The sequence below is a fragment of the Neodiprion fabricii genome, chromosome 3, assembly GCF_021155785.1.
Source record: "Neodiprion fabricii isolate iyNeoFabr1 chromosome 3, iyNeoFabr1.1, whole genome shotgun sequence".
NCBI lineage: Eukaryota > Metazoa > Arthropoda > Insecta > Hymenoptera > Diprionidae > Neodiprion > Neodiprion fabricii.
In genome coordinates, this window is record NC_060241.1 from 6918477 (window position 1) to 6934542 (window position 16066).

Consider the following 16066-nt stretch of genomic DNA (forward strand, 5'->3'; position numbering starts at 1 on the left):
GTCGTAGCCGGCGCAGATCATGTTATCGGTGATCGAACCGGGGTAGGCGGCGGTACAGTCATCCTTGGAAACAATCGGCACGGAAGTCTGATACAAATGATCTGTGTTTTCGGGGTACCATTCCCAACGGGAACCCCATCCGGAAACTTTAGCGTAGGTGCCAGTTGGGAGTTCCTGATCTTGCTCAGGAAGCCCAACCTTGTTTACGGTTTCGCCCTGGTGAAATTAACGCTGACTTTCAGGAGACTGATGGCATGGTCCATGGACATGCTGTCGAGCTTCGGGTGTTTGATCACCTGGGAAATGGCATGGAATTGGCCTCCGGATGAAAGTTTTGCGGTTCCAGCCTGGAGACTCAAGTCTTGAATATGCCGTCCGGTGGTGCAATTAGCCGAGGTGACGGCCCATTCCGGAGATATCAGGGCAGCGCCGCATATGTGGATGCCTCTCAAGCGCAGGCTCAGCTGTTAGGGAAAGTCGGTGAGTTCCGCAGGAACACCATCGATAATACGCTTACCCGCAGTTGATTCTGAAAATGTACAGTTCTTCGATCACTCTAGTCTTCGGGATCAATTGACTCATTCATCAGAGAGATCCCGCAATATTTCATGAACATTCAAAAATCGAGCTCGCTGATTGATCGGGAAAAAAAATTTCCGTTTGTCGATAGTACCGAGTTTTCACCAGCGGTGTTTAGTCACGTATTCACAGTGACAGGTACGTCGGGCGAGCACGTCAGATGCGCTAGCCGGAAGAGATAGAATAATACGACTGAATCGAGAAGATTCCACTTCAGTATCTGCTTCATCAACTACTCACCGCTGTAAGCGATGGATGAGAGTGACAGGAGGAGTACCAAGTACCGGAACATGTTGCTGAATACAAGTCACTTCAAGCAGGGACTTCCAGGTCTCGCCTATCGAATACAAATGATAATTATGATGAGGCAACAGAAAGCATTGTGTACACGCAATATAAACAATGAGCAATTAGAGATCAGAAGGGCGGCTGACAAACGGGGACACGTTAATACTCTTTGTGTGATCGATTACCTCTGTTTCTTGGTCGTAGGCGACGGTTGTGGAAATTCGATAATGAAATTGCACGTACGAAATTCTCTGTCACACTTCAAAATCCGGATGGTGGTGCGATCGTCTCGGGATGTACGAAGCAAGTATCGATTTCCAATGTTGATCAGCGTATGTAACCCTTTCGGTACGGACGCATTCTACGTCGCGCCGTCCCCGCTGACCGAGCAGTCGCGGCAAGCGTCGGTACCATGGTCACCGCTCGGACAGAGCGAGCGTCGGTCGTTGGGTGACTATAGACACCGCTTGGACAGAACGAGCGTCGGTCGTTGGGTGACTATAGTCACCGCTCGGACAGAACGAGCGTCGGTCGTTGGGTGACTATAGTCACCGCTCGGACAGAGCGAGCGTCGGTCGTTGGGTGACTATAGTCACCGCTCGGGCCGAAAGGGTTAAGGCGGAGAAGATCAAGTGAGGGAAAGGAAGTTCGGTTCATAAGGCGTGCCAAATATTGCTGTCAGCGTCGAAATTGGCAGAAAAAAACAAGCATAACACGAATTCTTAGAAATATGAGGATAACGTTGTTCAAAATCAATGTAATCGTACTCGCGCAATCTATTATTATTCCAATAGATGCAAAAAGGAAGAGATCCTCAGTGGGCACTGCGATAAACGAAGGTGATGAATATTTTGTAAACACTAATGAGGAAAATGTTGGGTTAAACTGGTTCTCATTGATTTATTGCAGAGCCCCGAGTGACACGGTAGCTTGCTTTACGTACAGTGCCGAATTTATTTGTTACTCAATGCGAGAGTTGGAAAGTTAGTTTAGTTAGAAAGGCAGTGTGAGGTGTTCGTCGATGATCTTACCTCGGAAATAATCGTGAACTGTCCAACATTGCGAATTTGAGAGTCTTACAGATCTGAACTTGCTCAGACCATATTCCGATCACCTCAACTTTGAACGAGACATCGTTCCGTTATAAAATTAATTTCTCGAAAAGATACGCATAAGTGGTACAGCCTCCGACAATGTGGCGTATGTATGCAAAAAAGCAACAAATTTTATGCTTAACGTGTTCCGACCGATTGAAATATCTGTGAACAGATGGCAATTGAAATTCGACAATAAATGCTACCGCAACAAAGTTGGCCATCCAGGAAAAATTGTGACAGGCATTCGTTCAATTATACTATATGCGATCGTAACTTGTGATAACGCAGAAAGATATGTGAAATGAAAATTGGCTAAACGTAAAGCCATCCTAGAGCAAGATATTTTTTCCATTACTTTGATCTGGATAGTCTACAAGTTCCAGCTTGGGATATTCGGGTTAAACCGTAAAAACTCACCGTGAAGTTGCGTTTTCATTGACCATTCCGACAAACTGGAACGGTAATCTTTGCATCCCTCGACGGCGTCCGTTTGTGCAAAAAAAAAAAAAGAAAAGTCTGAATTGCATTTCTACCACATTGGACAGCATTGAATATTCTGTAGCGGACGACGCAAAATACGAGACCTTTTTGGAGGAGGTAATTCTGATTGCACCGGAGATACGAGTCTTTATAATTATGTTTGCGTGAGTGGTCTAACAATAGAATAAGCCCGCCTAAGACACAACAAGAGTTCAATGTAGATCATGTAAAGGCTTGACCGTCGCGGTCGTAGCCTATGAATCTAGTCCTCACCGTTTCTAGCTTTCAGTCCCTCGACGGTAACTGAACCGGTAACACGGTCGAAACATAAATATATATATATATATATATATCTCAAAATGGAGTGAGCTTTTCGGAAAACTAATTTTATTGAAGATTCACTGAATTATTAAAGTTGAATAATCACCAATTACACATCAAAAAAGGCAAACATAAATAATAACGGAAATTACGAAAAGGCAATAAGGGCAATCGAATAAATTAACGGACGAAACTGGACCAACACGAGGCTAAATCGTACTGGGATCACTAGTGATAAGTTTACATTATACATATATTTATATTACTTTTACACATATTACCCACCTTTCATACAACTTTTACTGTTAATAAATCTTCATTCGGGATAACACGGTGTGAAATTGCTCATAATTTGTGTTAGGTTTTTTGGTAATAGAGAAAAAAATTTTAATCAATTCTCGCCTTACTGCCATAATTTTAGAGTATGTTTTCAATAATAGACGTATTTTAGTGAGAGGGTAATATTCTATTTGCTTCAAATACTACAAAATTTCGATTGTATTGTAGCGGTACACTTATTTATTACATGTTGATGAGTTTTTCAACAGTTAAACAATGGTTCCTGAAAATAGTCAACGAAATATATTTATTTATTACAACAAAACTTTTCTCAATGTACCGTTTCCGTCGCCATATCAGAAAACCAAATCGTCATTTTAGTACGATTCTGAAATCTTATCATTCCTGGGGCGCACGTTTTTTTCATTCCTACAATATGCGTACAACGTTACATTCATCTACAAATTCTCGACGCGATTGAATGGCCCGAATCAAATCTAATGTTTCGAGTGGCGAAATGAATGATTCGGATAGTGCAATTCAAATATTTATTGTTTCCAGTGCTCTTTTCCCCATACATTGCACGTTGAACGGGTAAGCATGGACTACGTTCCCATCCGTTCTTACGTCGTAGCTGAGACTTGTTTTCATATACGCCCACTATGTCGACGGCCCATTATGTGCGCGCACCTGTACCGGGTGGTTTCGTGGCACTACATTGTACAGTAGCATTAACTATGCTGCGAATTTAAAAATTGAAAAAAAAAAACGAGCAACGAAACTAATCATACTGAAAGTCTAATAAATATTCTTGGTTTCAAAAGTAGGTATAGACGTGACCGATGATCAGGCGAACGATTTACCTTGCACCGTATGGTCCGATAAAAATTCTAAAGCACCCATCACTGTGAACGAGTAATTTTCGGAAGCATTTTGCAGCACGTTTTCGCAATGCGTGTAGGACAGTATGACATCAAAAATCTTGAAATACATCGCCAGTCTGATGGAAGCAGCTCGGAATCGCGAAAAGGGCGTTTTAGATGCAGAAAAAAGGTTGCATTTTTTTTCTCCCCACCACTTGCTAGAAAAATCATAATTCCGCGAACGAGTACATTGAAATATGAAAATACAGAAGTTGAAAGCAACAGGACTTGCCTATTTGAAACGTAAGAAATTCAGAAAAACAATTTCATTCTGTACCTGTCTGTATAGCTGTACAGAGGGCTGGAGAAATTAAGACTTAAATTTTTCGATTTAACGTAGCTTAACTACGTTTTACCAATTGTTCAAAATTATACTCCATACTTCGATTCAGATAGCCATTCGCGTCAGAAAATCTACAGAATATATGGTTGATAAAAGTACGACTTCTCCATCTACACATCTTTTTCCTCGTTTAATTTTTGAGAGTATGAAAACGACAAAATCAAGAGACTGGCATTTCCGCGTTCGAAGCCATGGTTGTATTATCGTGGAAAACAATGACTAGCGTAGCAGAAATTTCTGAAACAGAGATGACTTACGTAATCTTCACACAGAATAACACGGATGACGGCACGATCTTTGGCGGACGCACAAAAAGACGGATATTGCAGAGTCCACCTCAAACCCAAAGCCTGACCAGACTAATCGAATTACAGTTCAAAAGGAGTCATTTGAAACGTCACACGCCATGGACATTGATAATACGTTTCACACATGCTTGATGGAATTATATGATACTTCTCCGAGCAACATCAATTGCGAAGCTAAACAAAAATTACAAACACAAGCAACGAAGTCGCGAAAAACGTATTTCAAAACAGAATTGTCGAAACAGCAGAGAAAATAAAATCTAACGATGGGACGAAAAAAACGGACTGCCAAGAGGAAAATTCCCTAATGTAATAGAGACAATAGACGATTCATATATGAAACAGGATAATTATTTATGTTTTATACTGTCCGAAAACATATATCATTTCTGTATTGTATTATAGGACCTGGTTGCTATTGCTATTGGTTTCGACCTCATCCCGCCGATCTCTAAATCTTTGCGTTTTCACAGGCGCCATACCGTATCTACTTCGTGGCGAAAAAGCTTTTGTCATCTCAAGCTCAGAAAACAGGTTCAGCCTTCTACATATTATCAACGTGCTTCTAGCTAACAGAAAAATGTTTCATAGTTTTTCCGATATTCCAAAACTTGAGGAATTGAATTTTTTCAATTCGAAATCTTAAAAGTGCTCATCAAATCAGAAAGAACAAAATGTCATAGAAACATTCTTGAAATGATGTAAACTGAAAATAAAGCAATTCAAAATTTTTCCAAAATATTTGCAGGTCAAAGTTGACTTGATAAGAAACTTCAAAAAAATAAATTGAGCATCTTAAAGATGCTACTGTCACCTATAAAAGATTTCACGTATTCAGTATTCAAGTGATATGAAACCAAACGATATACGTTCGTCCATTTGATTGACATTTATTTTTCGACTGTATAATTTCAGCGTACGTATTTCTTGTGCGAGATTTTCTCAACTTTTTATTTTCACAATGACGACGGTATGTTACCATCATTTTGCACGCACGCGATAGCTGTTGGTTATGAAGAACTTGTTTTACCGGCGTGGTCAGTTGCTTGTTTGATACACGTGAAACTGCTTTTACCCCCAAACGAAAAATAACTTAATGCTGTGAATCTTTATACATCAGTTAACGCTCGCGAGGACTACAGACGCGATACCTACCCATAACTACGTAGACCTATCTTATCAGCATTTGTGTACCTTGGAGGTAGGCAACCCATCATACTGTGGCGTTTACTCGGGACGTTGACTGAAGAACATAAAGACTAATACCCCTGGGTAAATGTTTGTGACCAGTTTTTGGCGGGCAAGTGGGTCCAGGTGGGCCTGGGAGCGTGGGGGGGGGGGGGTTCTGCTCTATCGACTCTACCTACCGAGCTCGCATCGACATTCGTAGCAACCAAAGTAGTGTCGGTATCAAAGCTTGAGATTGAATCGGTACGAAGTGAGTACGTAAGACTACTTGTCGACTGCGCCTTAGAAATGGCAATCAGCTCGATGAGAGGAAGCGTAACCGCGTCCATCGCCAAGCACCCCAACTACTTCCGAGCACCTCCAACCACCGTCAACCACCTCTGATCACCTCCGACCACCTTCGTGCTCGTCGTCCACCTTGTCCCACTCCTCCTCCACCACCTCAACATCCTCGTAGTCCTCGTCCTCCTCGACCATCTCCGATCATCTCCGACCACCTACAAACACCTTCTACCACTTCCTACAACCTCCAAACACGTCCTACCACCTTAACTGCCACCAACATCCTCCTATCACCTCCTACCATCTACGACCACATACTACCACCGCCTACCACCTTACCAGCGCCTACCACCTCCTACCATTTCCGAACACCACCGACCACCTCCGACCACCTTCGTCCTTTTCGTCCACCTCGTCCCCCTCCCCCCTCGTCATCCTCGTCTTCCTCATTCTCCTCAACCTCATCCCATCACCGCCAACCACCTCCAAACACCTTCTACGTTGACTGAAGAATATAAAGGCAGCTGCCCTAATGGGCTTTGGTGTGACAACCGGAAATCGTTGTGTGCTTGCGCTCACTAAGATGTTCTAACGGTAGAGTTAAGAACTTATTACAGAATATCAGAGAGTTCTCGATTTCGACATGATACTAGCTGCATTCACATTCCAAGTAACACCGTTTTCGCAATAGTAGGCCCAAGCCAGTACTAAGCCTGTGTGTACTTACCGATTTGTCGGCGATACAAGAAATTGATAATGAGAATAAATTTCTTTCAAAATTCGTAGCAAAACAGTGATTTAATTGAAGTATGGGTACCCGAGAGAGGAATGTATACATAGATCATAAATAATAATAGTTCAGATGTAATAGTGATGCAGAGAACAAAAAGTATATGATCCATTTACGATTAATATGTGATGCATACTATAAATTTTATAATTTTCCAGGAGAGGAACTAGATTATCTTAAATAATCGGCTATGATATGAAAATAGAAGAATTATTCATTTCGAAATGGGATACCATACGACACGCGCTCGATGTACGCCATAACATTAATATTCATAATTATTCCAACAACGTTTTATTTGCTCTCTCGATCTTGAATTTTCGTAGGCATAGAATCAAAACGCTGTTTTCATTAGTTGCAGGTGAGATATCTACGTTGGGTAGAGGAGCAGAATTGTTTTTCGAAAAGTGTCCGTATGGAAAAAAATTCAGAGTAACTGTAATACATCCCGGTGAAAAGGTAGAAAGGTGATTGTCGGCGATTTTTTTGTTATAGGGAGAGATAGAACGAAGCTTCTTAAAACTTCGAGTGTATTCTAACACGCATTTGAAAGGTACGAGCAAAAATTTTTATCATCCAACTGTCGTAGAACGGCAGCGTTATTAGCTGACCTGTTAACTGAAGAATATATCTTTAGTCAACGGCTGACCATCGAAGGGCCTATTCATATAGTCGCTTGAGTCTGGAATCGGCAGGAAAGATGAAGTGTGTATTTCTTGTCCGAAATGTGAAAACTAAATTCATTATACGTCATATCATATCATCATACATCATACATCATCATACATCATACATAGTATTAAACTTCGAAACCAAAGCTTAGATCTTCGGATGTTCAGAAAGTGACGTCACCCAAAATTTTTTCTATTTTGACGTCATCGATCTGTAGTAATCAGTTAGCCGAATTTCTCAGTCTGGAAACAACCGCGCAGTAGAGCGGACGGATGAGAATCGCGCTCCGCAGATTTCGAGTACCGGGTTCTCAACCTCCTGGATCCTGCGCTCCGGGTCCGCTACCTGATGAAACTAGACTTCCAGGACAAGCGCTCGTGGTTCCTGCGCTCAAGCTCCGCTACCTAGTGAAACTCAACTTCAGGGACAAGAGGTGGACGAGGAGGAGAAGGAGGAGGACGAGGAAGACAAGGATTTCTGCACAGTGAGAATAACATTTTTATAATATTTAAAGGCTATTGTAATTATTTCGTACCTAAAATCTTTTAAACTTGTCATGTTTACAATGAATTATTTCAAATAATTTTTCGCGCAAGCCCAAATTCAGTAGCTATCATTGTGCTAATAAATTTTATATAATTTTGTATAATTTTCTCATAATCTTCTTGGTAAAATGTGTCAGTAAAAAAATAATAATAATCCTTACACAATATTTTTGCGTGATCTAATGCTGAAAATATTTATTAATTACCACCGGTAACCATCTCGGGTTAGCGGTGGTCGTTGGAGGTGGTCGGATGTGGACGAGGAGGAGGACGAGGAAGACGAGTAGAACAAGGTGGACGAGAAAGACAAGGATTTGTGCTCGGTGAGTTTAACATTTTGATTATATTTAATGGCAATTGTAATTATATTGTATTTAAAATTTTTCGAACTTGTCATGTTAACAATAAGTTATTTCAATTCATTTTTCGCGCAAGCACAAATCAGTAGCTATAAATGCGCTGATAAAATTTATTATATAATTGATGACTTAATTAATTATAATAATCCTTACACAATATTTTTGATGTGTTCTTATACTGAGAATATTCATTACTATTCCAGGTATAACCCGAAGTGGTTATCGGTGGTTGTTGGAGGTGATTGGCGGTGGTTGGAGGTGGTCGGAGGTGGACGAGGAGGAGGACCAGGAAGATAAGGAGAACAAGGTGGACGAGGATGACGAGGATTCGTGCACTCTGAGTATATCATTCTAAAGTATTGAATAGAGTAGGAGTAGGAGTAGGAGAAGGATCAGGAGTAAAAGTAGGATCAGGAGTGGAATCAGGGGTAGGAGTAGGAGCTGAATCAGGAGTAGAAGTAGAAGTAGAATCTGGAATAGGAGTAGGAGTAGTAATAGGAGTAGGATCAGAAGTAGGAGTAGGATCAGGAGTAGGAGTAGGAACAGAATCGGGAGTAGGAGTAGGCTGAAGAAGAGGGCGGGACGGGAAGGGGTGGCGGATGGGAGGGACGAGGAGTGGTGAGGGGTAGGATCGGGGGTAGGGCAGGGGAGGGTAGGGTATAGGGTAGGGTAGGGTACCGCCTTGGCGTACCTTTTTCAAAATCCATTTCATTTCATTTCTTTAATTTCTTCAATGCACAGATATTATTTCATTAAAATCTCATATTCTAATAACGGCGAGTTCCACGTGGCAAAAGTCACGTAGAGACCGACGATGATCCCTAGTATTAGGTTCCAAATTGTTTCTTATGACTGGTACCAAGAACTGAGATAGGAGACTGCTGAGCTAGTAACAGCGGAGCTCAGCCTAATAATACCTCTCTTTTTAAGGCAAAATTATCATTGATATTTAGCATAAACTATTCATCCATTGTGAACTAAATTAAAATAGATTACTTATCAGAATGTATGAATGAATGTGTGAATATTGTATGTAAATATCTCTTGTTCATGTTTTTAATATGTCACCGACGAAATCGAGAATCGTCGGAACACCGTCAAAGAGCGTGGAGTAGCGCTGACCATATAGATTCGGGCACCAGGGGGTCGCCTTCGCACCTCATTGGCTAATTACCGTTGTAACTCATTACAACTGCAGCTCCTTGGACCCTCAGGCCCAAGAAGCCGCGTCTTTCTTCTGTTAAGTCGCGAGGTGCGTGGACGTCAACCCGTATTAGCCCATCTTGAGCAATAGTAGCGTTCGGAAAATCTTAGTTTTGACCGGCCTAAAGCCTCTTGCTAATCCGACAAATTCGAGCAATCATATTATCCTGTGATTTGAAGACTCACTATCTTCTACGTTCCATCTTTCCTGTTCTTTACTAAATCTATTTATTTCGAAAATAGACATTTTTATGATATTCGGTTTTCATAAAAAATAACCAAGTTCTGCCCAGATTCAATCCGGATCTGGTAATGTCAAGTGTTTATAATAATAACTAGTTACATTATCATCTTGAAATAATAATCGTTAGAATCACCTTTCAATATATATCAAAACCGCGAGTGAATCAAATTGACATTTTCAACCATAGCTTTCGATAGTAGAGTATTATTCTAAATTTACAAAGACTAAGTGCTCAACGTTAACAACGTTCGGACTCATCAACCCTTCCGATCTCGAGGTGAGGCCCTGATCCGGAAATTCTACTGACGCAGACCGACACGATCCGACGGCTCTCAATCTCGCCGTATTACATCTAAAGATAAGTCAATCCGAGTGCTAATCATCAACATTGAACGAACTCTAATGTCTTCACCTGTCTAATCAAAATTTACTATCATAATATCTAGTCAAAGGTAAGACTAGAGTTGGTGGCTAGCTTCACTACCCCAATTAAGTCATACGTATTGTTTCCAAGATTTAACCAACAAGAAATAACAATTGGAAATATAATTAATTTAAGATAATCGACAAAGAGAGATACAGTACAATAATCACGACCAGCTAGTTATAAGTATCATTCAGGATAGATGTTCTTGGTATCTAATAATAATAACATTGGAATAGAATAACACACGACTTGCTCAAATACGCAAACGGTCAAATTTAGCGATTCTGCAGCTTCTCTGCATTTGAATATAAATTCGTCCGTCGGTGTGGATTGTTATATAAATTCAAACACTTTATAAATTGTTACGTCATTATCAACACTCATTATTACCACACATTTCAATTACCATATCGTACCAAATATACTTTATCTTTTACCAGTTGAATCACGTCGAACCATTTATTTTGAACGACAACCTTTTCCCATTTTTATTACTATAAATTCGCCTCAATCATTTCAACAAACGTCACAGACCTGTACAGGACTATACCAACACGATCCTACAAATTACCGGCTTATCGAAAGGTAGGTCTATCTTAGATTTGATTTTTGTTCATTGTGGCTACGTGGAAGCTTTATTATTCAATTAATCATTAACTACCACCGCTGAGTACATTCTCACCCCCACGCAACAAATGGTAAGGGGTTGGACTTACTTTTTCTTCATTTTTCGAGCCCAAAATTTTTGGTCTCAGATTCGATTTGAATGACCCTTACCTGACTGATTGGACCCTCAGGAACCCAGACAGCGCAGCGAAAAAAGCGTAAGATCAACAGGCGAGAAACGGCGAGCAAAAAAGCAACTGATGAAAAATGTCGAAATTTCAGGTTCTCGTTTTTTGGCTGTAACTTTTGATGCGTCGATCGCAGCGTATTGAGACTGCGCCCAATCGATTTCTCTCGCAAAATTACGTCGGAATAGTGCAGGAAAGAGTTGATGCCAGCACTTTTCAGAATCGCGAAAATTTTCGCAAAAAATACAAAGGGGTTAGCCTTACTTTTTCTTCATTTTTAAAGCCGAAAATTTTTGGTCTCGGATTCGATTCAAATGACCCTTACCTGAATAATTGGACCCTCAGGAACTAGGAAAACGCAGCGAAAGGAACGTGAGATCAACAGGAGAGAAATGGCGAACGAAAAAGCACCTGCTGAAAAATTTCGAGAACACAGGTTTTCGTTTTTTGGTTGTAACTTTGGACGCGCCGATCGGGGCGTATTGGAACTGCGCCCTATCGATTGCTCTCGCAAAATCACGTCCGAATGAAGCATGGAAGAATTTATTCCAGCACATTTCAGAATCGCAAAAATTTTCGCCAAAAATGCAAAGGGGTTAGCCTTACCTTTTCTTCATTTTTTGAGCGGAAAATTTTTTGTTTCATATTCGATTCAAATGACCCGTACCTGACTTATTGGACCCTCAGGAACTCAGAAAACGCAGCGAAAACAGCGTAGTGATTTAAAGACCTAGAAAGGTGATGGGGAAAGAAAGAACGACGCTTCTTAACACTTGGAGTGTATTTTTACACACATTTGAAAGAAACGAGCGAAATTTTTCATCATCCAACTGTCGCAGAACCGCAGCGTTATTAGCCGACCCGTTCACTGAAGAATACATCTTCAGTCAACGGCTGACCATCGAAGGGCCTGGCCGCTTGAGTGTGGAATCGGCAGGAGAGATAAAGTGTGTATTTCTTGTATGGAATGTAAAACCTAAAATCATTATACATCATATCATATCATCGTACATCATACATCGTACATCATACATCGTACATTATACATCGTACATCATACATCATCATACGTAGTATTAACGGTTGAAACCAAAGTTTGGATGTCGGATGTTCAGAAAGTGACGTCACCAATTCAAAATCAGCTAGCCGAATTCCTCAGTCTGGAAACAACCGCGCAGTAGAGCGGACGGATGAGAGTCGCGCTCCGCAAATTTCGAGCACCGTGTTCTCAACCTCCCGGATCCCGCGCTTCGGGTCCGCTACGTATTTCGAGTACCGGGTTCTCAACCTCCCGGATCCCGCGCTTCGGGTCCGCTACGCGGTGAAACTCGACTTCCAGGATAAGCGCTCCGTGGCTCCTCGTTCATGTTTACAATAAATTATTTCAATTCGTTTTTCGCGCAAGCCCAAATTCAATAGCTGTCAGTACGCTAATAAAATTTCTATAACTTTACAATCTTCTCATAATCTTTCTGGTAGATTATATCGATAAAAAAATGATGTGAAACCTTACACATTATTTTTGATTTGTTCTCATGCTGAAAATATTTATTAGTATTCGGGGTATAACTCGAGGTGGTTGGCGGTGGTCGTTGGGGGTGGTTAGGGGTAGTTGCGGGTAATCAAGGTGATTCAGGAGGAGGGGGACGAGGATTTGTGCTCGCTGAGTTTAACAATTTTATAATATTCGATGGCAATTGTAATTACATTTCATCTAATCTTCTTCAAACGTGTCATCCTTGCAATAAATTATTTCAATTCGTTTTTCGCGCAAGCCCAAACTCAGTAGCTGTCAGTACGCTAATAAAATTTCTATAACTTTATAATCTTCTCATAATCTTTCTGGTAGACTACATCGATAAAAAAATTATATCAAACCTTACACATTATTTCTGATTTGTTCTCATGCTGAAAATATTTATTAGTATTCGGGGTATAACTCGAGGTGGTTGGCGGTGGTCGTTGTGGGTAGTTAGGGGTAGTTGCGGGAAATCGCGGTGATTCAGGAGGAGGGGGACGAGGATTTGTGCTTGGTTAGTAAAACACTTTTATAATATTTGATGGCAATTATAATTATATTTTATCTAAAATATTTCAAACTAGTCATGTTTACATTGAATTATTTCAATTCATTTTTCGCCCAAGCACACATTCAGTAGCTATGAATAAGCTTATACAATTTATTATATTATTAATTAATTAATGAATATTCTTATAATATTTAATGGCAATTGTAATTATGTTGCATTCAAAATTTTTCAAACTTGTCATGCTTACAATAAATTATTTCAATTCGTTTTTCGCGCAAGCACAAATTCAGTAGCTATGAATAAGCTTATACAATTTATTAAATTATTAATTAATTGATTAATAAATTACTCAATTATATTAATCCTTACACAATATTTTCGATGTGTTCTTATACTGAAAATATTTATTACTATTCAAGGTATAACCTGAGGTGGTTGAAGGTGGTCGGAGGTGGACGAGGAGGAGGACGAGGAGGACGTGGATTTGTGCTGGGTGAGTAAAACACTTTTATAATATTTGATGGCAATTGTAATTATATTTCATCTGAAATATTACAAACTTGTCACGTTTACAATAAATTTTTTCAATTCATTTTTCGTGCAAGCACATATTCAGCAGCTATGAATAATCTTATACAATTTCTTATATTATTAATTAATTAATTAATATTCTTATAATAAAATGGCAATTGTAATTATATTTCATCTGAAACATTACAAACTTGTCACCTTTACAATAAATTATTTCAATACATTTTTCGTGCAAGCACAAATTCAGTAGCTACGAATAAGCTTATACAATTTATTATATTATTAATTAATTATTTAATCAATTACTCAATTATATTAATCCTTACACAATATTTTCGATGTGTTCTTATACTGAAAATATTTATTACTATTCAAGGTATCACCTGAGGTGGTTGAAGGTGGTCGGAGGTGGACGAGGAGGACGAGGATTTGTGCTGGGTGAGTAAAACACTTTTATAATATTTGATGGCAATTGTAACTATATTTCATCTGGAATATTACAAACTTGTCACGTTTACAATAAATTATTTCAATACGTTTTTCGTGCAAGCACATATTTAGTAGCTATGAATAATCTTATACAATTTATTATATTAATAATTAATTAATTAATATTCTTATATGGCAATTGTAATTATATTTCATCTGAAATATTACAAACTTGTCACGTTTACAATAAATTATTTCAATTCGTCTTTCGTGCAAGCACTCATTCAGTAGCTATGAATAATCTTGTACAATTCATTACATCATTAATTAATTGATTAATTACATTAATCCTTACGCAATATTTTTGATGTGTTCCAATACTAAAAATATTCATTACTATTTCAGGTATTACCCGAGGTGGTCGGAGGTGGACGAGGAGGAGGACGAGCTGGACGAGGAGGAGGACCAGGTGGACGAGGAGGAGGCGGGGTGGGTCGTGGGAGAGGACCTCTCCTCTCCTCAGCGGAGGGGAGGAGGAGGGGAAGGGAAGGGGGGAAACTGGGAGGGGACGGTAAAGGGAAGGGATGGGGTGGGGAGGAGGGAGGGAGGGAGGGAGGGAGGGAGGGAGGGAGGGCGGGACGGCGGGACGGTGGGAGGGTGGGCGGGGGAGTGTTCTGCTCTATTAACTCTAACGGGCTCGCATCGACTTCCGTCCCCCAATCTCTCCCCCCCCGCCCGCCCGCCCACCCTTCCTCCCTCCCTCCCTCCCTCTCCCTCTTCCCCTCCCTCCCACCCTCCCGCCCTCCCTCCCTCCCTCCCCCCTGCCCTTCCCTTTCCCCTCCCCACCCACCTCTTCCCCTTCCCTGCCCCTCCCCCTCCCCTCCTCTGAGGAGAGGAGAGGTCCTCTCCCACGACCCACCCCGCCTCCTCCTCGTCCGCCTCGTCCTCCTGCTCGTCCACCTGGTCCTCCTCCTCGTCCAGCTCGTCCTCCTCCTCGTCCACCTTCGACCACCTCGGGTAATACCTGAAATAGTAATGAATATTTTTAGTATTGGAAGACATCAAAAATATTGCGTTAAAGATCAATGTAATTTATCAATTAATTAATAATGTAATGAATTGTACAAGATTATTCATAGCTACTGATTGAGTGCTTGCACGAAAGATGAATTGAAATAATTTATTGTAAACGTGACAAGTTTGTAATATTTCAGATGAAATATAATTACAATTGCCATTAAATATTATAAGAATATTATTTGATTAATTAATAATTTAATAAATTGTATAAGATTATTCATAACTACTGAATATGTGCTTGCACGAAAAATGAATTGAAATAATTTATTGTAAACGTGACAAGTTTGTAATATTTCAGATGAAATATAATCACAATTGCCATTAAATATTATAAGAATATTATTTGATTAATTATTAATTTAATAAATTGTATAAGATTATTTATAACTACTGAATATGTGCTTGCACGAAAAATGAATTGAAATAATTTATTGTAAACGTGACAAGTTTGTAATATTTCAGATGAAATATAATTACAATTGCCATATAAGAATATTAATTAATTAATTAATAATACAATAAATTGTATAAGATTATTCATAGCTACTGAATATGTGCTTGCACGAAAAACGAATTGAAATAATTTATTGTAAACGTGACAAGTTTGTAATATTTCAGATGAAATATAATTACAATTGCCATCAAATATTATAAAAGTGTTTTACTCACCCAGCACAAATCCACGTCCTCCTCGTCCTCCTCCTTGTCCACCTCCGACCACCTTCAACCACCTCAGGTTATACCTTGAATAGTAATAAATATTTTCAGTATAAGAACACATCGAAAATATTGTGTAAGGATTAATATAATTGAGTAATTGATTAATCAATTAATTAATAATATAATAAATTGTATAAGCTTATTCATAGCTACT

At 39.7% G+C, this 16066-nt stretch overlaps 1 protein-coding gene across 1 annotated transcript in view; it reads left to right on the plus strand.

Annotated features, from left to right (window-relative positions):
• LOC124179119 (lysosomal acid glucosylceramidase-like) overlaps nt 1-9122 on the plus strand; it is a 39589-nt gene extending 30467 nt beyond the window's left edge. Inside the window, exons 9-10 of the mRNA XM_046563223.1 lie at nt 1346-1353; nt 9096-9122. Of these exons, the coding sequence (XP_046419179.1) occupies nt 1346-1353; nt 9096-9110 (23 nt within the window). The 3' untranslated portion in view covers nt 9111-9122. The remainder of the gene's footprint in view (nt 1-1345; nt 1354-9095) is intronic.
• Nucleotides 9123-16066: the final 6944 nt, after the last annotated feature.